At 61.2% G+C, this 25,445-nt stretch overlaps 1 protein-coding gene across 2 annotated transcripts in view; it reads left to right on the top strand.

Moving 5' to 3' along the window:
- Positions 1 to 20,360, top strand: part of VIPAS39 (VPS33B interacting protein, apical-basolateral polarity regulator, spe-39 homolog) — a 31,385-nt gene extending 11,025 nt beyond the window's left edge. For both annotated transcript variants that reach the window (XM_069949352.1, XM_069949351.1), the window contains 12 exons: positions 1,367 to 1,400; positions 1,987 to 2,089; positions 2,219 to 2,246; positions 2,320 to 2,396; positions 3,412 to 3,487; positions 8,072 to 8,203; positions 9,681 to 9,722; positions 16,699 to 16,788; positions 17,675 to 17,761; positions 19,349 to 19,438; positions 19,609 to 19,713; positions 20,287 to 20,360. In XM_069949352.1, coding sequence (XP_069805453.1) covers positions 1,367 to 1,400; positions 1,987 to 2,089; positions 2,219 to 2,246; positions 2,320 to 2,396; positions 3,412 to 3,487; positions 8,072 to 8,203; positions 9,681 to 9,722; positions 16,699 to 16,788; positions 17,675 to 17,761; positions 19,349 to 19,438; positions 19,609 to 19,713; positions 20,287 to 20,307 — 885 coding nt within the window. In that variant the 3' untranslated portion in view covers positions 20,308 to 20,360. The remainder of the gene's footprint in view (positions 1 to 1,366; positions 1,401 to 1,986; positions 2,090 to 2,218; positions 2,247 to 2,319; positions 2,397 to 3,411; positions 3,488 to 8,071; positions 8,204 to 9,680; positions 9,723 to 16,698; positions 16,789 to 17,674; positions 17,762 to 19,348; positions 19,439 to 19,608; positions 19,714 to 20,286) is intronic.
- Positions 20,361 to 25,445: the final 5,085 nt, after the last annotated feature.

Here is a 25,445-nt window from a genome sequence, read left to right as displayed (position 1 = left end):
TCCATACGCCACGGTACACCTCACCCCTAGATATACTGCCCGCCTGCCACCCCCTCCATACGCCACGGTACACCTCACCCCTAGATATACTGCCCGCCTGCCACCCCCTCCATACGCCACGGTACACCTCACCCCTAGATATACTGCCCGCCTGCCACCCCCTCCATACGCCACGGTACACCTCACCCCTAGATATACTGCCCGCCTGCCACCCCCTCCATACGCCACGGTACACCTCACCCCTAGACATACTGCCCGCCTGCCACCCCCTCCATACGCCACGGTACACCTCACCCCTAGATATACTGCCCGCCTGCCACCCCCTCCATACGCCACGGTACACCTCACCCCTAGATATACTGCCCGCCTGCCACCCCCTCCATACGCCACGGTACACCTCACCCCTAGATATACTGCCCGCCTGCCACCCCCTCCATACGCCACGGTACACCTCACCCCTAGATATACTGCCCGCCTGCCACCCCCTCCATACGCCGCGGTGCGCCCCACCCCTAGATATACTGCCCGCCTGCTACCCCCTCCATACGCCGCGGTGCGCCCCACCCCTAGATATACTGCCCGCCTGCTACCCCCTCCATACGCCGCGGTGCGCCCCACCCCTAGATATACTGCCCGCCTGCTACCCCCTCCATACGCCGCGGTGCGCCCCACCCCTAGATATACTGGCCGCCTGCTACCCCCTCCATACGCCGCGGTGCGCCCCACCCCTAGATATACTGCCCGCCTGCTACCCCCTCCATACGCCGCGGTGCGCCCCACCCCTAGATATACTGCCCGCCTGCTACCCCCTCCATACGCCGCGGTGCGCCCCACCCCTAGATATACTGCCCGCCTGCTACCCCCTCCATACGCCACGGTACACCTCACCCCTAGATATACTGCCCGCCTGCTACCCCCTCCATACGCCGCGGTGCGCCCCACCCCTAGATATACTGCCCGCCTGCTACCCCCTCCATACGCCGCGGTGCGCCCCACCCCTAGATATACTGCCCGCCTGCTACCCCCTCCATACGCCGCGGTGCGCCCCACCGCCAGATATGCTGCCCGCCTGCTACCCCCCCATACGCCGCGGTGCGCCCCACCGCCAGATATGCTGCCCGCCCGCTACCCCCTCCATACGCCGCGGTACGCCCCACCGCCAGATATGCTGCCCGCCTGCTACCCCCTCCATACGCCGCGGTACGCCCCACCGCCAGATATGCTGCCCGCCTGCTACCCCCCCATACGCCGCGGTACGCCCCACCCCCAGATATGCTGCCCCTCGTACACTGTGCCCGTCATCCTCTCCCCCCACTCCCGTACACCACGCTTGCTCCCTGCCCTGACTTCTTTGCTTTGTTCACAGGTGCTGATCTTCCTGAAGAGGACACTACGCTCTGGTGAGTGCTGCTCTGTACCAGCCTGCCGCCCTCCATGTGACACCAGTATAGTGCCGGCCTGCCGCCCTCCATGTGTGACACCAGTATAGTGCCAGTCTGCCGCCCTCCATGTGTGACACCAGTATAGTGCCAGTCTGCCGCCCTCCATGTGTGACACCAGTATAGTGCCGGCCTGCCGCCCTCCATGTGTGACACCAGTATAGTGCCAGTCTGCCGCCCTCCATGTGTGACACCAGTATAGTGCCAGCCTGCTGCCCTCCATGTGTGACACCAGTATAGTGCCAGTCTGCTGCCCTCCATGTGTGACACCAGTATAGTGCCAGTCTGCTGCCCTCCATGTGTGACACCAGTATAGTGCCAGTCTGCCGCCCTCCATGTGTGACACCAGTATAGTGCCAGTCTGCCGCCCTCCATGTGTGACACCAGTATAGTGCCAGTCTGCCGCCCTCCATGTGTGATACCAGTATAGTGCCAGTCTGCCGCCCTCCATGAGTGACTGCAGCATAGTGCCGGCCTGCAGCCCTCCATGGTGCCGGCCTGCAGCCCTCCATGGTGCCGGCCTGCAGCTCTCCTTTCTCCCCCTCAGACATCCTCTTTCGGGAGCTGAAGATCAGACAAGTCGCCCTGAGACATTTTATTCATTTCCTGAAGGAGACGTCGGAGCAGCAGCAGCTGATGGAGCTTCTCAGGTGGGAGGGACGGCGTCCGGCTCGGGGGTATGGGGGGGGGGGGGCTGGCATCTTGGTTGTGGCGGGGGGAGCTCTGGCGTTTTTGAGTAGGCACGTGGCCCTCAAGGACTCTTGGTCTTGATCTTCCAGGTTCCTGGAGTGGACGGAGGAGTTGGCGGTGAGTATCCATGTTGGCCAGAGACCCCCTTAACCCTGCTCTGTGCACCTCAATAATGACGCCTGCATCTCAGCTGTGTAGATATCGGGAGCACCTGGACATCCTGGGGGCAGAGGAGCGCACAGACTTCCTGAAGAATAAATGCCTCAGGTCAGTGCTAGAGGGAGGACCCCCCTCCTCTATACTGCCCCTGGGGACGGACCCCCCCCCCCCTCCTCCTCTATACTGCCCCTGGGGACGGACCCCCCTCCTCTATACTGCCCCTGGGGACGGACCCCCCTCCTCTATACTGCCCCTGGGGACGGACCCCCCCCCCTCCTCCTCTATACTGCCCCTGGGGACGGACCCCCCTCCTCTATACTGCCCCTGGGGACGGACCCCCCCCCCCCCCTCCTCCTCTATACTGCCCCTGGGGACGGACCCCCCTCCTCTATACTGCCCCTGGGGACGGACCCCCCTCCTCTATACTGCCCCTGGGGACGGACCCCCCTCCTCTATACTGCCCCTGGGGACGGACCCCCCTCCTCTATACTGCCCCTGGGGACGGACCCCCCTCCTCTATACTGCCCCTGGGGACGGACCCCCCTCCTCTATACTGCCCCTGGGGACGGACCCCCCTCCTCTATACTGCCCCTGGGGACGGACCCCCCTCCTCTATACTGCCCCTGGGGACGGACCCCCCTCCTCTATACTGCCCCTGGGGACGGACCCCCCTCCTCTATACTGCCCCTGGGGACGGACCCCCCTCCTCTATACTGCCCCTGGGGACGGACCCCCCTCCTCTATACTGCCCCTGGGGACGGACCCCCCTCCTCTATACTGCCCCTGGGGACGGACCCCCCTCCTCTATACTGCCCCTGGGGACAGACCCCCCCCCCCCCCCTCCTCCTCCATACTGCCCCTGGGGACAGACCCCCCCCCCCCTCCTCCTCCTCCATACTGCCCCTGGGGACACACACCCCCTCTCCTCCATCATACTGCCCCTGGGGACGGACCCCCCCCTCCTCCATCATACTGCCCCTGGGGACGGACCCCCCCCTCCTCCATCATACTGCCCCTGGGGACAGACCCCCCCTCCCCTCTCCTCCATACTGCCCCTGGGGGCGGACCCCTCACAGCACACGCTGGTCACTGATCCCGCCTCTCCCCCCCCTCCCTCCTGCAGTCTTCCCTTCTCCTCAGAAGATGCCGCCCATGTGCAGGATCACTACACCCTGCTGGAGCGCCAGATCATCATCGAGGTGAGAAGTGGGCCGCGGAATAAGGATTAGATACAGTGTGATACTAAGAATAACCCCAGAGTAAGGATTAGATACAGCGATACCAAGAGTAACCCCAGAGTAAGGATTAGATACAGCGATACCAAGAGTAACCCCAGAGTAAGGATTAGATACAGTGATACCAAGAGTAACCCCAGAGTAAGGATTAGATACAGCGATACCAAGAGTAACCCCAGAGTAAGGATTAGATACAGCGGTACCAAGAGTAACCGGAGAGTAAGGATTAGATACAGTGATACCAAGAGTAACCCCAGAGTAAGGATTAGATACAGCGATACCAAGAGTAACCCCAGAGTAAGGATTAGATACAGCGATACCAAGAGTAACCCCAGAGTAAGGATTAGATACAGGGATACCAAGAGTAACCCCAGAGTAAGGATTAGATACAGCGATACCAAGAGTAACCCCAGAGTAAGGATTAGATACAGCGATACCAAGAGTAACCCCAGAGTAAGGATTAGATACAGTGATACCAAGAGTAACCCCAGAGTAAGGATTAGATACAGCGGTACCAAGAGTAACCGGAGAGTAAGGATTAGATACAGTGATACCAAGAGTAACCCCAGAGTAAGGATTAGATACAGTGATACGAAGAGTAACCCCAGAGTAAGGATTTGATACAGCGATACCAAGAGTAACCCCAGAGTAAGGATTAGATACAGTGATACGAAGAGTAACCCCAGAGTAAGGATTTGATACAGTGATACCAAGAGTAACCCCAGAGTAAGGATTAGATACAGTGATACAATAAATACAACAGTCATATAGCTATAAGCGGAGGGTCTAGTGATGGGATGAGCCGATCCAGTATAAGGCCCCTATTCCATGGGCCGATGGGGGCCCAATCAATAATGTAAATGAGCGCCAATCTCGTTTATTGGGCCTGTTACACGGCCCGATAATCATTTGGGGAGGGCTGCACAGACATCGTTACCAATGTCCTTGCAGCCCTTGTTTAAACACCATACATTACCTAACCATGCTGCAGGTCTTCTCCTGCGCTCCTCCCGGTCCTGGTGAGGCCTGGCTGACGAGGCTGTCCTGGCCAGTGATTGGCTGAGTGGTCTGTCAGCTCAGACAGGCCGCACCGAAGCTGCTGCTGCACGCATGATCGGGAGGGAGAGGAGCGCAGGAGAAGACCTGCAACATGCTCAGGTAATCTTGTGGAATTGCTGGTCGCCCGCTGCTCATCGCTATTCCATACAGCGGTGTGCGGTCGGTGTCCAATGATTTTAGGTTTGATCCTAAATAAACGCTCAGCTGATGACACGATCATCGGCTGATCGGTGTCTCTATTCCACTGAGCGATAATCGGCCGAATCGGGTGATTATCGCTCCGTGGAATAGGACCCTAAGACCAATAATACCAACCGTACCAGTGAACAAGGGACCCGTAATACCACCAGATAGTGACTGATAGCGCCACATACTGATTAATACCACTGCATACTAATACCGCCACATACTGACTTATACACCACATACTAATACCACCACATACTGACTTATACACCACATACTAATACCGCCACATACTGACTTATACACCACATACTAATACCGCCACATACTGACTTTTACACCACATACTAATACCGCCACATACGGACTTATACACCACATACTAATACCGCCACATACTGACTTATACACCACATACTAATACTGCCACATACTGACTTATACACCACATACTAATACCGCCACATACTGACTTATACACCACATACTAATACCGCCACATACTGACTTATACACCACATACTAATACCACCACATACTGACTAATACCACCACATACTTATACCACCACATACTGACTAATACCGCCACATACTGACTAATACACCACATACTAATACCACCACATACTGATTTATACACCACATACTAATACCGCCACATACTAATACCACCACATACTAATACCGCCACATACTGACTTATACACCACATACTAATACCGCCACATACTGACTAATGCACCATATACTAATACCGCCACATACTGACTAATACACCACATACTAATACCGCCACATACTAATACCACCACATACTGACTTATACACCACATACTAATACCGCCACATACTAATACCACCACATACTGACTAATGCCGCCGCATACTGACTAATGCCGCCGCATACTGACTAATGCCGCCGCATACTGACTAATGCCGCCGCATACTGACTAATGCCGCCGCATACTGACTAATGCCGCCGCATACTGACTAATGCCGCATACTAATACCCCCACATACTGACTAATACCACCACATACTAATGCCACCACATACTGACTAATACCACCACATACTGACTAATACCACCACATACTGACTAATACCACCACATACTAATGCCACCGCATACTGACTAATACACCCACATACTGACTAATACCACCATATACTGACTAATACCACCATATACTGACTAATACAGCCACATACTGACTAATACAGCCACATACTGACTAATATCACCACATACTAATACCCCCACATACTGACTAATACCCCCACATACTGACTAATACCCCCACATACTGACTAATACCACCACATACTAATGCCACCACATACTGACTAATACCACCACATACTGACTAATACCACCACATACTGACTAATACCACCACATACTGACTAATACCACCACATACTAATGCCACCGCATACTGACTAATACACCCACATACTGACTAATACCACCATATACTGACTAATACAGCCACATACTGACTAATACAGCCACATACTGACTAATACAGCCACATACTGACTAATGTCACCACATACTAATACCCCCACATACTGACTAATACCCCCACATACTGACTAATACCCCCACATACTGACTAATACCCCCACATACTGACTAATACCCCCACATACTGACTAATACCCCCACATACTGACTAATACCCCCACATACTGACTAATACCCCCACATACTGACTAATACCCCCACATACTGACTAATACCCCCACATACTGACTAATACCCCCACATACTGACTAATACCCCCACATACTGACTAATACCCCCACATACTAATTCCGCCGCATACTGACTAATTCCGCCGCATACTGACTAATACAGCCACATACTGACTAATACCGCCACAGACTGACTAATACCACCACAGACTGACTAATACCACCACATACTAATACTCCCACATACTGACTAATACCCCCACATACTGACTAATACCCCCACATACTGACTAATACCCCCACATACTGACTAATACCCCCACATACTGACTAATACCCCCACATACTGACTAATACCCCCACATACTGACTAATACCCCCACATACTGACTAATACCCCCACATACTAATTCCGCCGCATACTGACTAATACCACCATATACTGACTAATACAGCCACATACTGACTAATACCGCCACAGACTGACTAATACCGCCACAGACTGACTAATACCACCACATACTAATACCCCCACATACTGACTAATACCCCCACATACTGACTAATACCCCCACATACTGACTAATACCCCCACATACTGACTAATACCCCCACATACTGACTAATACCCCCACATACTGACTAATACCCCCACATACTGACTAATACCCCCACATACTGACTAATGCCACCACATACTAATGCCGCCGCATACTGACTAATGCCACTGCATACTGACTAATGCCACCACATACTAATGCCGCCGCATACTGACTAATACCGCCACATACTGACTAATACCGCCACATACTGACTAATACCGCCACATACTGACTAATACCGCCACATACTGACTAATACCCCCACATACTGACTAATACCCCCACATACTAATGCCGCCGCATACTGACTAATGCCGCCACATATTAATACCCCCACATACTGACTAATACCGCCACATACTGACTAATACCGCCACATACTGACTAATACCGCCACATACTGACTAATACAGCCACATACTGACTAATACCCCCGCATACTGACTAATGCCGCCACTCTGCTACTAAAGAAGTCCAAAGACCAATATCACCTCATACAGCGACTATACTGAGGTAGCTACCAGCTCTACACAGGCTTTGCAGACCATTTATGTGATTACAGTGCAGTTACAGCTACAGCGATACCAAGAATAATCAGGGAATAAGGATTAGATACAGCGAGATACAGTGTATGCAATACTATTTGAGGACTACATAGAGGTGCCTAATACTATATGGGGGCATAGAAGGGGCTCTGATACAATTCGGGGGGCACAGAGTTGGGCCTGCCCAGTAAATGAGGGCAGAGAGGGGGCAATACAGATGTGGTGTTTGTAAATAGATAATCTGGCAGAATAAGGATTAGATACAGCTATACCGGGAAGAAGGATTAGATACAGCGATACCAGGAATAATTGCGGAATAAGGATTAGATACAGCGATATGAACAATACTCTGAGCGAGTGTGCAGGTTCTGGTCTGGGCTCCCTATATCGGAGGCTCCGGCCTGTTACTGACTAAGGATTGGGCTGTGGCCCCTGTGTCCCGTCTCCTTACAGGCAAATGACAAACACCTGGAGGCCTCGGGGCAGGAGCTCTTCCGGAAACACCCCCGCAAAGCCTCCCTGCTGTTCATGCCGCTGGTGACCACCCTCTTCTACTGCTGCATCTACCACTATAGCGAGGCCGAGGTGAGCGGGTGGGGTTGTGTCGGGGGGGGGGGGGGGGGGAATGGGTTGGGGGGCGGGGGTGCTGTGTCTGGGGCTCCTGGTCTGTGGGCGGGGGGGGGGGGGGGGTTGTGTCTGGGGCTCCTGGTCTGTGGTGGTGGGGGGGGGGTTGTGTCTGGGGCTCCTGGTCTGTGTGTGTGGGGGGGGGGGGGGTTGTTGTGTCTGGGGCTCCTGGTCTGTGTGGGGGGGGGGTTGTTGTGTCTGGGGCTCCTGGTCTGTGGGCGGGGGGGGGGGGGTTGTGTCTGGGGCTCCTGGTCTGTGGTGGTGGTGGGGGGGGGGGTTGTGTCTGGGGCTCCTGGTCTGTGGTGGTGGTGGGGGGGGGGTTGTGTCTGGGGCTCCTGGTCTGTGGTGGTGGTGGGGGGGGGGGTTGTGTCTGGGGCTCCTGGTCTGTAGGGGGGGGGGTTGTGTCTGGGGCTCCTGGTCTGTGGTGGGGGGGTTGTGTCTGGGGCTCCTGGTCTGTGGTGGGGGGGTTGTGTCTGGGGCTCCTGGTCTGTGGTGGGGGGGGTTTTGTCTGGGGCTCCTGGTCTGTGGTGGGGGGGTTGTGTCTGGGGCTCCTGGTCTGTGGTGGGGGGGTTGTGTCTGGGGCTCCTGGTCTGTGGGGGGGGGGGTTGTGTCTGGGGCTCCTGGTCTGTGGGGGGGGGGGGGTTGTGTCTGGGGCTCCTGGTCTGTGGTGGGGGGGTTTTGTCTGGGGCTCCTGGTCTGTGGTGGGGGGGGTTGTGTCTGGGGCTCCTGGTCTGTGGTGGGGGGGTTGTGTCTGGGGCTCCTGGTCTGTGGGGGGGGGGGTTGTGTCTGGGCTCCTGGTCTGTGGTGGGGGGGTTGTGTCTGGGACTCCTGGTCTGTGGTGGTGTTGGGGGGGGGGGGTCTGGGGTTCCTGGTCTGTGGTGGTGTTGGGGGGGGGGGTCTGGGGCTCCTGGTCTGTGGTGGGGGGGTCGTGTCTGGGGCTCCTGGTCTGTGGTGGGGGGGGTTGTGTCTGGGGCTCCTGGTCTGTGGTGGGGGGGTTGTGTCTGGGACTCCTGGTCTGTGGTGGTGTTGGGGGGGGGGGGGGGGGTCTGGGGTTCCTGGTCTGTGGTGGTGTTGGGGGGGGTTCTGGGGCTTCTGGTCTGTGGTGGTGGTGGGTGGGGGGGGGGGGTTGTGTCTGGGGCTCCTGGTCTGTGGTGGGGGTGTTGTGTCTGGGACTCCTGGTCTGTGGTGGTGTTGGGGGGGGGGGGGTCTGGGGCTTCTGGTCTGTGGTGGTGGTGGGTGGGGGGGGGGGGGTTGTGTCTGGGGCTCCCGGTCTGTGGTGGAGGTGGTGGGGGGGGGTGTTGTGTCTGGGGCTTCTGGTCTGTGGGGGGGGGGGGGGGGGTTGTGTCTGGGGCTTCTGGTCTGTGGGGGGGGGGGGTTGTGTCTGGGGCTTCTGGTCTATGGTGTTCAGGTTCAGTCTCACAGCACTCTTTCCCTGCAGGGCATGTTCAGCAGTCCGGCCAACCTGCGTAAAACTTTCAAGGTGAGGAGTGAGTGATGGATCTAGTGGAGTGGGAGGTGGCTCTGGTGGAGTGTGTTTTTGGCGGGGTGGACGGTGGTTGCTCTAGCTGGGTGTGGGGTGGCTCTGGAGGGGTGTTGCTCTGGGGGGGGTGCGGTGGCTCTGGAAGAGTGTCGCTCTGGTGAGGTGTCGCTCTGGCGGGGTGGGCGGTGGCTCTGGTGGGGTGCGAGGCGGCTCTGGCGGGGTGTTTGGTGGCAAAGGTGTGGGGTGGTTCTGGCAGGGTGTCGCTCTGGCGGGTTGTGCAGTGGCTCTGGTAGGGTGTCGCTCTGGCGGGGTGGGATGCCGCTCTGGTGGGGTAAGCGGTGGTTTTGGCGGGGTGTCACTCTGTGGGGGTGTGCGGTGGCTCTGCTGGGCTGTTGCTCTGACGGGGGTGGCTCTGGCGGGGTGTGCTGTGGCTCTGGCGGGGTGTGCTGTGGCTCTGGCGGGGCGTACTGTGGCTCTGGCGGGGCGGGCTGTGGCGGGGCGGGCTGTGGCTGGGGCGGGCTGTGGCTCTGGCGGGCTGTGGCTCTGGCGGGCTGTGGCTCTGGCGGGCTGTGCGGTGGCTCTGGCGGGGTGTGCGGTGTCGCTCTGGCGGGGTGTGCGGTGGCTCTGGCGGGGCGGGCTGTGGCTCTGGCGGGGTGTGCGGTGTCGCTCTGGCGGGGTGTGCGGTGGCTCTGGCGGGGCGGGCTGTGGCTCTGGCGGGGCGGGCTGTGGCTCTGGCGGGGCGGGCTGTGGCTCTGGCGGGGCGGGCTGTGGCTCTGGCGGGCTGTGGCTCTGGCGGGGTGTGCGGTGGCTCTGGCGGGGTGTCGCTCTGGCGGGGTGTGAGGTGTCGCTCTAGCGGGGTGTGAGGTGGCTCTGGCGGGGTGTGAGGTGGCTCTGGCGGGGTGTACGGTGGCTCTGGCGGGGTGTACGGTGGCTCTGGCGGGGTGTACGGTGGCTCTGGTGGGGTGTCGCTCTGACGGGGTGTGCGGTGGCTCTGGCGGGGTGTGCGGTGTCGCTCTAGCGGGGTGTGCGGTGGCTCTGGCGGGGTGTACGGTGGCTCTGGTGGGGTGTCGCTCTGACGGGGTGTGCGGTGTCGCTCTGGCGGGGTGTACGGTGGCTCTGGTGGGGTGTCGCTCTGGCGGGGTGTGCGGTGACTCTGGCGGGGTGTCGCTCTGGCGGGGTGTACGGTGCCTCTAGCGGGGTGTGCGGTGCCTCTAGCGGGGTGTGCGGTGGCTCTGGCGGGGTGTGCGATGACTCTGGCAGGGTGTGGCTCTGGCGGGGTGTGCGGTGGCTCTGGCGGGGTGTGCGGTGACTTTGTCTGCGTGTGCGGTGGCTCTGGCGGGGTGTGCGGTGGATCTGGTGGGGTGTGCGGTGGCTCTGGCGGGGTGTACGGTGGCTCTGGTGGGGTGTCGCTCTGGCGGGGTGTGCGGTGACTCTGGCAGGTTGTGGCTCTGGCGGGGTGTGCGGTGGCTCTGGCGGGGTGTGCGATGACTCTGGCAGGGTGTGGCTCTGGCGGGGTGTGCGGTGACTCTGGCGGGGTGTACGGTGGCTCTGGTGGGGTGTCCCTTTGGCGGGGTGTGCGGTGACTCTGGCAGGTTGTGGCTCTGGCGGGGTGTCGCTCTGGCGGGGTGTGCGGTGGCTCTGGCGGGGTGTGCGGTGACTCTGACAGGGTGTGGCTCTGGTGGAGTGTGCGGTGACTCTGGTGGGGTGTGCGGTGGCTCTAGCAGGGTGTGGCTCTGGCGGGGTGTGCGGTGACTCTGACAGGGTGTGGCTCTGGTGGGGTGTGCGGTGGATCTGGTGGGGTGTGCGGTGGCTCTGGCAGGGTGTGGCTCTGGCGGGGTGTGCGGTGACTCTGACGGGGTGTGCGGTGGATCTGGTGGGGTGTGCGGTGGCTCTGGCAGGGTGTGGCTCTGGCGGGGTGTGCGGTGACTCTGACAGGTTGTGGCTCTGGCGGGGTGTGCGGTGGCTCTGACAGGGTGTGGCTCTGGCGGGGTGTGCGGTGGATCTGGCGGGGTGTGCGGTGGATCTGGTGGGGTGTGCAGTGACTCTGGTGGGGTGTGCGGTGGATCTGGTGGGGTGTGCGGTGGCTCTGGCAGGGTGTGGCTCTGGCGGGGTGTGCGGTGACTCTGACAGGGTGTGGCTCTGGCAGGGTGTGGCTCTGGCGGGGTGTGCGGTGGATCTGGTGGGGTGTGCGGTGGCTCTGGCAGGGTGTGGCTCTGGCGGGGTGTGCGGTGGCTCTGGCGGGGTGTGCGGTGACTCTGGCGGGGTGTGCGGTGGCTCTGGCGGGGTGTGCGGTGGCTCTGGTGGGGTGTGCGGTGACTCTGGTGGGGTGTGCGGTGGCTCTGGCGGGGTGTGTGGTGACTCTGACAAGGTGTGGCTCTGGCGGGGTGTGCGGTGACTCTGGTGGGGTGTGCGGTGGATCTGGTGGGGTGTGCGGTGGCTCTGGCGGGGTGTGCGGTGACTCTGACAGGGTGTGGCTCTGGCGGGGTGTGCGGTGGCTCTGACAGGGTGTGGCTCTGGCGGGGTGTGCGGTGACTCTGACAGGGTGTGGCTCTGGCGGGGTGTGCGGTGACTGACAGGGTGTGGCTCTGGCGGGGTGTGCGGTGGCTCTGGCGGGGTGTGCGGTGGCTCTGGCGGGGTGTGCGGTGGCTCTGGCGGGGTGTGTGGTGACTCTGACAGGGTGTGGCTCTGGCGGGGTGTGCGGTGACTCTGGTGGGGTGTGCGGTGGATCTGGTGGGGTGTGCGGTGGCTCTGGCGGGGTGTGCGGTGACTCTGACAGGGTGTGGCTCTGGCGGGGTGTGCGGTGACTGACAGGGTGTGGCTCTGGCGGGGTGTGCGGTGTCGCTCTGGCGGGGTGTGCGGTGGCTCTGGCGGGGCGGGCTGTGGCTCTGGCGGGGTGTGCGGTGTCGCTCTGGCGGGGTGTGCGGTGGCTCTGGCGGGGCGGGCTGTGGCTCTGGCGGGGCGGGCTGTGGCTCTGGCGGGGCGGGCTGTGGCTCTGGCGGGGCGGGCTGTGGCTCTGGCGGGCTGTGGCTCTGGCGGGGTGTGCGGTGGCTCTGGCGGGGTGTCGCTCTGGCGGGGTGTGAGGTGTCGCTCTAGCGGGGTGTGAGGTGGCTCTGGCGGGGTGTGAGGTGGCTCTGGCGGGGTGTACGGTGGCTCTGGCGGGGTGTACGGTGGCTCTGGCGGGGTGTACGGTGGCTCTGGTGGGGTGTCGCTCTGACGGGGTGTGCGGTGGCTCTGGCGGGGTGTGCGGTGTCGCTCTAGCGGGGTGTGCGGTGGCTCTGGCGGGGTGTACGGTGGCTCTGGTGGGGTGTCGCTCTGACGGGGTGTGCGGTGTCGCTCTAGCGGGGTGTGCGGTGGCTCTGGCGGGGTGTACGGTGGCTCTGGTGGGGTGTCGCTCTGGCGGGGTGTGCGGTGACTCTGGCGGGGTGTCGCTCTGGCGGGGTGTACGGTGCCTCTAGCGGGGTGTGCGGTGCCTCTAGCGGGGTGTGCGGTGGCTCTGGCGGGGTGTGCGGTGACTCTGGCAGGGTGTGGCTCTGGCGGGGTGTGCGGTGGCTCTGGCGGGGTGTGCGGTGACTTTGTCTGCGTGTGCGGTGGCTCTGGCGGGGTGTGCGGTGGATCTGGTGGGGTGTGCGGTGGCTCTGGCGGGGTGTACGGTGGCTCTGGTGGGGTGTCGCTCTGGCGGGGTGTGCGGTGACTCTGGCAGGTTGTGGCTCTGGCGGGGTGTGCGATGACTCTGGCAGGGTGTGGCTCTGGCGGGGTGTGCGGTGACTCTGGCGGGGTGTACGGTGGCTCTGGTGGGGTGTCCCTTTGGTGGGGTGTGCGGTGACTCTGGCAGGTTGTGGCTCTGGCGGGGTGTCGCTCTGGCGGGGTGTGCGGTGGCTCTGGCGGGGTGTGCGGTGACTCTGACAGGGTGTGGCTCTGGTGGAGTGTGCGGTGACTCTGGTGGGGTGTGCGGTGGCTCTAGCAGGGTGTGGCTCTGGCGGGGTGTGCGGTGACTCTGACAGGGTGTGGCTCTGGTGGGGTGTGCGGTGGATCTGGTGGGGTGTGCGGTGGCTCTGGCAGGGTGTGGCTCTGGCGGGGTGTGCGGTGACTCTGACAGGGTGTGGCTCTGGCGGGGTGTGCGGTGGATCTGGTGGGGTGTGCGGTGGCTCTGGCAGGGTGTGGCTCTGGCGGGGTGTTCGGTGACTCTGACAGGTTGTGGCTCTGGCGGGGTGTGCGGTGGCTCTGACAGGGTGTGGCTCTGGCGGGGTGTGCGGTGGATCTGGTGGGGTGTGCAGTGACTCTGGTGGGGTGTGCGGTGGATCTGGTGGGGTGTGCGGTGGCTCTGGCAGGGTGTGGCTCTGGCGGGGTGTGCGGTGACTCTGACAGGGTGTGGCTCTGGCAGGGTGTGGCTCTGGCGGGGTGTGCGGTGGATCTGGTGGGGTGTGCGGTGGCTCTGGCAGGGTGTGGCTCTGGCGGGGTGTGCGGTGGCTCTGGCGGGGTGTGCGGTGACTCTGGCGGGGTGTGCGGTGGCTCTGGCGGGGTGTGCGGTGGCTCTGGTGGGTGTGCGGTGACTCTGGTGGGGTGTGCGGTGGCTCTGGCGGGGTGTGTGGTGACTCTGACAAGGTGTGGCTCTGGCGGGGTGTGCGGTGACTCTGGTGGGGTGTGCGGTGGATCTGGTGGGGTGTGCGGTGGCTCTGGCGGGGTGTGCGGTGACTCTGACAGGGTGTGGCTCTGGCGGGGTGTGCGGTGGCTCTGACAGGGTGTGGCTCTGGCGGGGTGTGCGGTGACTCTGACAGGGTGTGGCTCTGGCGGGGTGTGCGGTGACTGACAGGGTGTGGCTCTGGCGGGGTGTGCGGTGGCTCTGGCGGGGTGTGCGGTGACTCTGGCGGGGTGTGCGGTGGCTCTGGCGGGGTGTGTGGTGACTCTGACAGGGTGTGGCTCTGGCGGGGTGTGCGGTGACTCTGGTGGGGTGTGCGGTGGATCTGGTGGGGTGTGCGGTGGCTCTGGCGGGGTGTGCGGTGACTCTGACAGGGTGTGGCTCTGGCGGGGTGTGCGGTGACTGACAGGGTGTGGCTCTGGCGGGGTGTGCGGTGGCTCTGGCGGGGTGTGCGGTGACTCTGGCGGGGTGTGCGGTGGCTCTGGCGGGGTGTGCGGTGACTCTGACAGGGTGTGGCTCTGGCGGGGTGTGCGGTGGCTCTGACAGGGTGTGGCTCTGGCGGGGTGTGCGGTGACTCTGGTGGGGTGTGCGGTGGATCTGGTGGGGTGTGTGGTGGCTCTGGCGGGGTGTGCGGTGACTCTGACAGGGTGTGGCTCTGGCGGGGTGTGCGGTGGCTCTGACAGGGTGTGGCTCTGGCGGGGTGTGCGGTGACTCTGGTGGGGTGTACGGTGGATCTGGTGGGGTGTGCGGTGGATCTGGTGGGGTGTGCGGTGGCTCTGGCAGGGTGTGGCTCTGGCGGGGTGTGTGGTGACTCTGACAGGGTGTGGCTCTGGTGGGGTGTGCGGTGGATCTGGTGGGGTGTGCGGTGGCTCTGGCAGGGTGTGGCTCTGGCGGGGTGTGCGGTGGCTCTGGCAGGGTGTGGCTCTGGTGGGGTGTGCGGTGGCTCTGGCAGGGTGTGGCTCTGGCGGGGTGTGCGGTGACTCTGACAGGGTGTGGCTCTGGCGGGGTGTGCGGTGGCTCTGACAGGGTGTGGCTCTGGCGGGGTGTGCGGTGGCTCTGGTGGGGTGTTGCTCTGGTGGGGTGTGCGGTGGATCTGGTGGGGTGTGCGGTGGCTCTGGCGGGGTGTGCGGTGACTCTGACAGGGTGTGGCTCTGGCGGGGTGTGCGGTGGCTCTGACAGGGTGTGGCTCTGGCGGGGTGAGCGGTGACTCTGACAGGGTGTGGCTCTGGCGGGGTGTGCGGTGACTGACAGGGTGTGGCTCTGGCGGGGTGTGCGGTGGCTCTGGCGGGGTGTGCGGTGACTCTGGCGGGGTGTGCGGTGGCTCTGGCGGGGTGTGTGGTGACTCTGACAGGGTGTGGCTCTGGCGGGGTGTGCGGTGACTCTGGTGGGGTGTGCGGTGGATCTGGTGGGGTGTGCGGTGGCTCTGGCGGGGTGTGCGGTGACTCTGACAGGGTGTGGCTCTGGCGGGGTGTGCGGTGGCTCTGACAGGGTGTGGCTCTGGCGGGGTGTGCGGTGACTCTGACAGGGTGTGGCTCTGGCGGGGTGTGCGGTGGCTCTGGCGGGGTGTGCGGTGACTCTGGCGGGGTGTGCGGTGGCTCTGGCGGGGTGTGCGGTGACTCTGACAGGGTGTGGCTCTGGCGGGGTGTGCGGTGGCTCTGACAGGGTGTGGCTCTGGTGGGGTGTGCGGTGACTCTGGTGGGGTGTGCGGTGGATCTGGTGGGGTGTGTGGTGGCTCTGGCAGGGTGTGGCTCTGGCGGGGTGTGCGGTGGCTCTGACAGGGTGTGGCTCTGGCGGGGTGTGCGGTGACTCTGGTGGGGTGTACGGTGGATCTGGTGGGGTGTGCGGTGGATCTGGTGGGGTGTGCGGTGGCTCTGGCAGGGTGTGGCTCTGGCGGGGTGTGTGGTGACTCTGACAGGGTGTGGCTCTGGTGGGGTGACAGGGTGTGGCTCTGGCGGGGTGTGCGGTGGCTCTGGCAGGGTGTGGCTCTGGCGGGGTGTGCGGTGACTCTGACAGGGTGTGGCTCTGGCGGGGCGTGCGGTGGCTCTGACAGGGTGTGGCTCTGGCGGGGTGTGCGGTGGCTCTGGTGGGGTGTGCGGTGGATCTGGTGGGGTGTGCGGTGGCTCTGGCGGGGTGTGCGGTGACTCTGACAGGGTGTGGCTCTGGCGGGGTGTGCGGTGGATCTGGTGGGGTGTGCGGTGGCTCTGGCAGGGTGTGGCTCTGGCGGGGTGTGCGGTGACTCTGACAGGGTGTGGCTCTGGCGGGGTGTGCGGTGGCTCTGGTGGGGTGTTGCTCTGGTGGGGTGAGCCTCCGTGTCTCACATTGTGCTGCTGTCCACCACAGATACCGGAGAAGCTGTACGTCCTGACGGCGCTGGCGGCGCGGGCCAAGCTGCGATCCTGGATGGATGTGGATGCTCTGTTCACCACAAAGGTTTGGCCTGTGTCCTGTATGTGATGTAGACTCCTGTATACACATTGCTGGCTGCTCCGCCATGACGGTTACATAGGAATGCATGTGAGGTGGGGAATCCCAAGTCCAAAACACCGGTATCAGACACACAGGGGGTGTAATGTGTCTATCCTCAGGAGTCGCTTACTCCTTAGCCAATATAGTCAAATCATGAATTTAGACACAATGAAGCACACGATCTTTCGCTTCTCTTCAATTGTATTTTACTTTTTCAAAAGTTCACAAACTTAGCAATAAACCTTAGAGCGAACAAAATGACAACACCCCAAGTGCGGACACGTTTATGGAAATTCTGTCGTCACGCCGGGCATCAGCGCTCTTGGTCTTCCAGTGTCTTTTCAGGCAAAGACCTCCGTGGTGAAAGAGAGGCCCAGAGCTGGCGTAGTAGTCGCGCTACGTTTCGGAGGAATAGCTCCTCCTTTCTCTTTCAAAACATTTTATTAGTCACATAAAGGCACAGAACAAAGTATACATTATTGTATACATGAGGGTAATATAACATGCCACGAAATTTGTTTACATTTATGTTCTATAACAATATGCAGGCGGCCAACAATAGACCAACGTGGTCCTAAACGTGTCAAACAAGTGGACTATCTCCAAATACTATAAACTCTGAGCAACTTACTGGACATTGGGAATTCGCTCCTCCTTTCTCAAGCGTCTTTTAAAAAAGTAAAATACAATTGGAGAGAAAGGAAAGATTGTGTGCCTCATCGTGTCTAAATTCATGATTTGACTGTGAGGTGGGAAAGGCAGCCATGTGTAATGGGGGGTGGCAGCAGGGGGGGGGCGTCAGCCATGTTTAATAGGGGCCCATTACTATACTGCTCTTATATCTCATCAGAATTGGCTGGGATACACCAAGAAGAAGGCTCCTGTCGGCTTTCACAGGGTGGTGGAGATCCTGCACAAGAACGGGGCCCCTGCACAAGTGAGTGTCCCCTGACTGTGGGGGGAGGTGTGTCCCCTGACTGTGGGGGGAGGTGTGTCCCCTGACTGTGGGGGGAGGTGTGTCCCCTGACTGTGGGGGGAGGTGTGTCCCCTGACTGTGGGGGGAGGTGTGTCCCCTGACTGTGGGGGGAGGTGTGTCCCCTGACTGTGGGGGGAGGTGTGTCCCCTGACTGTGGGGGGAGCTGTGTCCCCTGACTGTGGGGGGAGCTGTGTCCCCTGACTGTGGGGGGAGCTGTGTCCCCTGACTGTGGGGGGAGCTGTGTCCCCTGACTGTGGGGGGAGCTGTGTCCCCTGACTGTGGGGGGGAGCTGTGTCCCCTGACTGTGGGGGGAGCTGTGTCCCCTGACTGTGGGGGGAGCTGTGTCCCCTGACTGTGGGGGGAGCTGTGTCCCCTGACTGTGGGGGGAGCTGTGTCCCCTGACTGTGGGGGAGCTGTGTCCCCTGACTGTGGGGGGAGCTGTGTCCCCTGACTGTGGGGGGAGCTGTGTCCCCTGACTGTGGGGGGAGCTGTGTCCCCTGACTGTGGGGGGAGCTGTGTCCCCTGACTGTGGGGGGAGCTGTGTCCCCTGACTGTGGGGGGAGCTGTGTCCCCTGACTGTGGGGGGAGCTGTGTCCCCTGACTGTGGGGGGAGCTGTGTCCCCTGACTGTGGGGGGAGCTGTGTCCCCTGACTGTGGGGGGAGCTGTGTCCCCTGACTGTGGGGGGAGCTGTTGTCCCCTGACTGTGGGGGGAGCTGTGTCCCCTGACTGTGGGGGGAGCTGTGTCCCCTGACTGTGGGGGGAGCTGTGTCCCCTGACTGTGGGGGGAGCTGTGTCCCCTGACTGTGGGGGAGCTGTGTCCCCTGACTGTGGGGGGAGCTGTGTCCCCTGACTGTGGGGGGAGCTGTGTCCCCTGACTGTGGGGGGAGCTGTGTCCCCTGACTGTGGGGGGAGGTGTGTCCCCTGACTGTGGGGGGAGCTGTGTCCCCTGACTGTGGGGGGAGCTGTGTCCCCTGACTGTGGGGGAGGTGTGTCCCCTGACTGTGGGGGGAGGTGTGTTCCCCTGACTGTGGGGGGAGGTGTGTCCCCTGACTGTGGGGGGAGCTGTGTCCCCTGACTGTGGGGGGAGCTGTGTCCCCTGACTGTGGGGGGAGCTGTGTCCCCTGACTGTGGGGGGAGCTGTGTCCCCTGACTGTGGGGGGAGCTGTGTCCCCTGACTGTGGGGGAGCTGTGTCCCCTGACTGTGGGGGGAGCTGTGTCCCCTGACTGTGGGGGGAGCTGTGTCCCCTGACTGTGGGGGGAGCTGTGTCCCCTGACTGTGGGGGGAGCTGTGTCCCCTGACTGTGGGGGGAGCTGTGTCCCCTGACTGTGGGGGGAGCTGTGTCCCCTGACTGTGGGGGGAGCTGTGTCCCCTGACTGTGGGGGGAGCTGTGTCCCCTGACTGTGGGGGGAGCTGTGTCCCCTGACTGTGGGGGGAGCTGTGTCCCCTGACTGTGGGGGGAGCTGTGTCCCCTGACTGTGGGGGGAGCTGTGTCCCCTGACTGTGGGGGGAGCTGTGTCCCCTGACTTATGGCTCTCCCTTTGCTCAGATCCTACAGGATTACATCCGGCTGGTGGAGGACACGGACACCCGGATCTCTCTGGCGACAAAGTACAAGTGTCACGATGTGGTGATTGATGTGAGTGGATCCGGAACCGGAGGTCACAGGGGTTATAAAACAGCTCATAGCCGCATTATAGTCCTGCTCATCCTGAGCCGCCTCATTCATGACTATAGAGACTACACACAACAAAGAATGGGGGGGGTTCCTGAGTGTGTCAGTATACACTGCACTGTGTTCCCCCACAGACGTACAGAGACCTGAAGGACCGCCAGCAGCTGATGGTGTATCGGTGTAAGGTGGATCGGGGGTCACCAGAGGAGGAGAAGATAGATGCCATCCTCAGCAACACGGTGAGTGGGCCCCCCATGGAGATGTATACAGGTTGTAGGGGCCCCCATGGAGATGTATACAGGTTGTAGGGCCCCTCATGGAGATGTATACAGGTTGTAGGGCCCCTCATGGAGATGTATACAGGTTGTAGGGCCCCTCATGGAGATGTATACAGGTTGTAGGGCCCCTCATGGAGATGTATACAGGTTGTAGGGCCCCCCATGGAGATGTATACAGGTTGTAGGGCCCCTCATGGAGATGTATACAGGTTGTAGGGCCCCCCATGGAGATGTATACAGGTTGTAGGGCCCCTAATAGAGATGTATACAGGTTGTAGGGCCCCTAATAGAGATGTATACAGGTTGTAGGGCCCCTCATGGAGATGTATACAGGTTGTAGGGCCCCTCATGGAGATGTTTACAGGTTGTAGGGCCCCTCATGGAGATGTATACAGGTTGTAGGGCCCCTCATGGAGATGTATACAGGTTGTAGGGCCCCTCATGGAGATGTATACAGGTTGTAGGGCCCCTCATGGAGATGTATACAGGTTGTGTTGGCCCTGCACTTATTTGTTGTTTAATTTTTTATTCCAGCAACTTCGGTGGAAGAACTGAATGATGGTGGAGAGAACGGAGAACACCAAGCGTAATAAAGAGATCAAACCCCAGAGAGCCCCATGTCATGTATTGGGGGAGGGGGGATGCGGAGACAGCTCATGTATGGGGGGGAGGGGGGATGTGGAGACAGCTCATGTATGGGGGGGGATGCGGAGACAGCTCATGTATGGGGGGGAGGGGGGATGCAGAGACAGCTCATGTATGGGGGGGGAGGGGGGATGCGGAGACAGCTCATGTATGGGGGGGGATGCGGAGACAGCTCATGTATGGGGGTGAGGGGGGATGCGGAGACAGCTCATGTATGGGAGGGAGGGGGGATGCGGAGACAGCTCATGTATGGGAGGGAGGGGGGATGCGGAGACAGCTCATGTATGGGGGGGAGGGGGGATGCGAAGACAGCTCATGTATAGGGGGATGTGGAGGCAGCTCATGTATGGGGGGGGATGCGGAGACAGCTCATGTAGGGGGGGGGGGAGGGGGGATGCGGAGACAGCTCATGTATGGGGGGGGATGCGGAGATAGCTCATGTATAGGGGGGGAGGGGATGCGGAGACAGCTCATGTATGGGGGATGGGGGGATGCGGAGACAGCTTATGTATGGGGGATGGGGGGATGCGGAGACAGCTCATGTATGGGGGATGGGATGCGGAGACAGCTCATGTATGGGGGGGAGGGGGATGCAGAGACAGCTCATGTATGGGGGGGGATGCGGAGGCAGCTCATGTATGGGGGGGGATGCGGAGACAGCTCATGTATGGGGGGGGAGGGGCAATGCGGAGACAGCTCATGTATGGGGGGGAGGGGGAATGTGGAGACAGCTCATGTATGGGGGGGAGGGGGAATGCGGAGACAGCTCATGTATGGGGGGAGGGGGGAATGCGGAGACAGCTCATGTATGGGGGGGGAGGAGGGGATGAGGAGACAGCTCATGTATGGGGGGGAGGGGGATGCGGAGACAGCTCATGTATAGGGGGGAGGGGGGATGCGGAGACAGCTCATGTATGGGGGGAAGGGGGGATGCGGAGACAGCTCATGTATGGGGGGGAGGGGGGATGAGGAGACAGCTCATGTATGGGGGGGAGGGGGGATGAGGAGACAGCTCATGTATAGGGGGATGCGGAGACAGCTCATGTATGGGGGGGAGGGGGGATGAGGAGACAGCTCATGTATGGGGGGGAGGGGGGATGTGGAGACAGCTCATGTATGGGGGGGAGGGGGGATGCGGAGACAGCTCATGTATGGGGGGGAGGGGGGATGCGGAGACAGCTCATGTATGGGGGGGAGGGGGGATGCGGAGACAGCTCATGTATGGGGGGGAGGGGGGATGCGGAGACAGCTCATGTATGGGGGGGAGGGGGGATGCGGAGACAGCTCATGGATAGGGGGGAGGAGGGGATGAGGAGACAGCTCATGTATGGGGGGGAGGGGGGATGCGAAGACAGCTCATGTATGGGGGGGAGGGGGGATGAGGAGACAGCTCATGTATGGGGGGGAGGGGGGATGAGGAGACAGCTCATGTATGGGGGGGAGGGGGGATGTGGAGACAGCTCATGTATGTGGGGGATGAGGAGACAGCTCATGTATAGGGGGGAGGGGGGATGGGGAGACAGCTCATGTATAGGGGGATGCGGAGACAGCTCATGTATAGGGGGGAGGGGGGATGAGGAGACAGCTCATGTATGGGGGGGATGCGGAGACAGCTCATGTATAGGGGGGAGGGGGGATGTGGAGACAGCTCATGTATGTGGGGGATGAGGAGACAGCTCATGTATAGGGGGGAGGGGGGATGGGGAGACAGCTCATGTATAGGGGGGAGGGGGGATGCGGAGACAGCTCATGTATGGGGGGGATGCGGAGACAGCTCATGTATGGGGGGATGCGGAGACAGCTCATGTATGGGGGGGAGGGGGGATGCGGAGGCAGCTCATGTATGGGGGGGATGCGGAGACAGCTCATGTATGGGGGGATGAGGAGACAGCTCATGTATGTGGGGGAGGGGGGATGCGGAGGCAGCTCATGTATGGGGGGGGATGCGGAGACAGCTCATGTATGGGGGGGAGGGGGGATGAGGAGACAGCTCATGTATGGGGGGGATGCGGAGGCAGCTCATGTGTGGGGGGGAGGGGGGAAGCGGAGGCAGCTCATGTATGGGGGGGATGCGGAGACAGCTCATGTATGGGGGGGAGACAGCTCATGTATGGGGGGGAGGGGGATGCGGAGACAGCTCATGTATAGGGGGATGCGGAGACAGCTCATGTATGGGGGGATGCGGAGACAGCTCATGTATGGGGGGGAGGGGGGATGCGGAGACAGCTCATGTATGGGGGGGGATGCGGAGGCAGCTCATGTATGGGGGGGGATGCGGAGACAGCTCATGTATGGGGGATGGGGGGATGCGGAGACAGCTCATGTATATGGGGGGATGCGGAGACAGCTCATGTATGGGGGGGAGAGGATGCGGAGACAGCTCATGTATGGGGGATGGGGGGATGCGGAGACAGCTCATGTATGGGGGATGGGGGGATGCGGAGACAGCTCATGTATGGGGGGAGGGAGATGCAGAGACAGCTCATGTATGGGGGGGGGGATGCGGAGATAGCTCATGTATGGGGGGGGATGCAGAAACAGCTCATGTATGGGGGGGAGGGGGAATGCGGAGACAGCTCATGTATGGGGGGAGGGGGGAATGCGGAGACAGCTCATGTATAGGGGGGGAGGAGGGGATGAGGAGACAGCTCATGTATGGGGGGAGGGGGATGCGGAGACAGCTCATGTATAGGGGGGAGGGGGGATGCGGAGACAGCCCATGTATAGGGGGGAGGAGGGGATGCGGAGACAGCTCATGTATGGGGGGGAGGGGGAATGCGGAGACAGCTCATGTATGGGGGGGAGGGGGGATGAGGAGACGGCTCATGTATAGGGGGATGCGGAGACAGCTCATGTATGGGGGGGAGGGGGGATGAGGAGACAGCTCATGTATGGGGGGGAGGGGGGATGCGGAGACAGCTCATGTATAGGGGGGGAGGAGGGGATGAGAAAAAAGCTCATGTATGGGGGGAGGGGGATGCGGAGACAGCTCATGTATAGGGGGGAGGGGGGATGCGGAGACAGCCCATGTATAGGGGGGAGGAGGGGATGCGGAGACAGCTCATGTATGGGGGGGAGGGGGGATGAGGAGACAGCTCATGTATGGGGGGGAGGGGGGATGAGGAGACAGCTCATGTATAGGGGGATGCGGAGACAGCTCATGTATGGGGGGAGGGGGGATGAGGAGACAGCTCATGTATGGGGGGGAGGGGGGATGAGGAGACAGCTCATGTATGGGGGGGAGGGGGGATGCGGAGACAGCTCATGGGGGGAGGGGGATGCGGAGACAGCTCATGTATGGGGGGGAGGGGGGATGAGGAGACAGCTCATGTATAGGGGGATGCGGAGACAGCTCATGTATGGGGGGGAGGGGGGATGAGGAGACAGCTCATGTATGGGGGGGAGGGGATGCGGAGACAGCTCGGGGATGGGGGATGCGGAGACAGCTCATGTATGGGGGATGGGGGGATGCGGAGATAGCTCATGTATGGGGGGGAGGGAGATGCAGAGACAGCTCATGTATGGGGGGGGGATGCGGAGACAGCTCATGTATGGGGGTGAGGGGGAATGCGGAGACAGCTCATGTATGGGGGGGGATGCAGAAACAGCTCATGTATGGGGGGGAGGGGGAATGCGGAGACAGCTCATGTATGGGGGGGAGGAGGGGATGAGGAGACAGCTCATGTATGGGGGGAGGGGGGATGCGGAGACAGCTCATGTATAGGGGGGAGGAGGGGATGCGGAGACAGCCCATGTATGGGGGGAAGGGGGGATGCGGAGACAGCTCATGTATGGGGGGGAGGGGGGATGAGGAGACAGCTCATGTATGGGGGGGGAGGGGGGATGAGGAGACGGCTCATGTATAGGGGGATGCGGAGACAGCTCATGTATGGGGGGGAGGGGGGATGAGGAGACAGCTCATGTATGGGGGGGAGGGGGGATGCGGAGACAGCTCATGGGGGGGAGGGGGATGCGGAGACAGCTCATGTATGGGGGGGAGGGGGGATGAGGAGACAGCTCATGTATAGGGGGATGCGGAGACAGTTCATGTATGGGGGGGAGGGGGGATAAGGAGACAGCTCATGTATGGGGGGGAGGGGGGATGAGGAGACAGCTCATGTATGGGGGGGAGGGGATGAGGAGACAGCTCATGTATGGGGGGAGGAGGGGATGAGGAGACAGCTCATGTATGGGGGGGAGGGGGGATGCGGAGACAGCTCATGTATGGGGGGAGGGGGGATGCGGAGACAGCTCATGTATGGGGGGAGGGGGATGCGGAGACAGCTCATGTATAGGGGGGAGGGGGGATGCGGAGACAGCTCATGTATGGGGGGAGGGGATGCGGAGACAGCTCATGTATGGGGAGGATGCGGAGACAGCTCATGTATGGGGGGGAGGGGGGATGCGGAGGCAGCTCATGTATGGGGGGGGGATGCAGAGACAGCTCATGTATGGGGTGGATGAGAAGACAGCTCATGTATGGGGGGGAGGGGGGATGCGGAGACAGCTCATGTATGGGGGGGAGGGGGGATGCGGAGACAGCTTATGTATGGGGGGAGGGGATGCGGAGACAGCTCATGTATGGGGGGGATGTGGAGACAGCTCATGTATGGGGGGGAGGGGGGATGCGGAGGCAGCTCATGTATGGGGGGGAGGGGGGATGCGGAGACAGCTCATGTATGGGGGGGAGGAGGGATGCGAAGACAGCTCATGTATGGGGGGGGATGTGGAGGCAGCTCGTATGGGGGGGGGATGCGGAGACAGCTCATGTATGGGGGGGGAGGGGGGATGCGGAGACAGCTCATGTATGGGGGGGAGGGGGTATGCGGAGATAGCTCATGTATGGGGGGGGATGCGGAGGCAGCTCATGTATGGGGGGGGAGGGGATGCGGAGACAGCTCATGTATGGGGGGGATATGGAGACAGCTCATGTATGGGGGGGAGGGGGATGCAGAGACAGCTCATGTATGGGGGGGGGATGCGGAGACAGCTCATGTATGGGGGGAGGGGGAATGCGGAGACAGCTCATGTATGGGGGGGAGGGGGAA

Source organism: Dendropsophus ebraccatus, chromosome 13, assembly GCF_027789765.1.
Source record: "Dendropsophus ebraccatus isolate aDenEbr1 chromosome 13, aDenEbr1.pat, whole genome shotgun sequence".
Lineage (NCBI taxonomy): Eukaryota > Metazoa > Chordata > Amphibia > Anura > Hylidae > Dendropsophus > Dendropsophus ebraccatus.
This window is presented reverse-complemented; position numbering and strand designations above follow the sequence as displayed.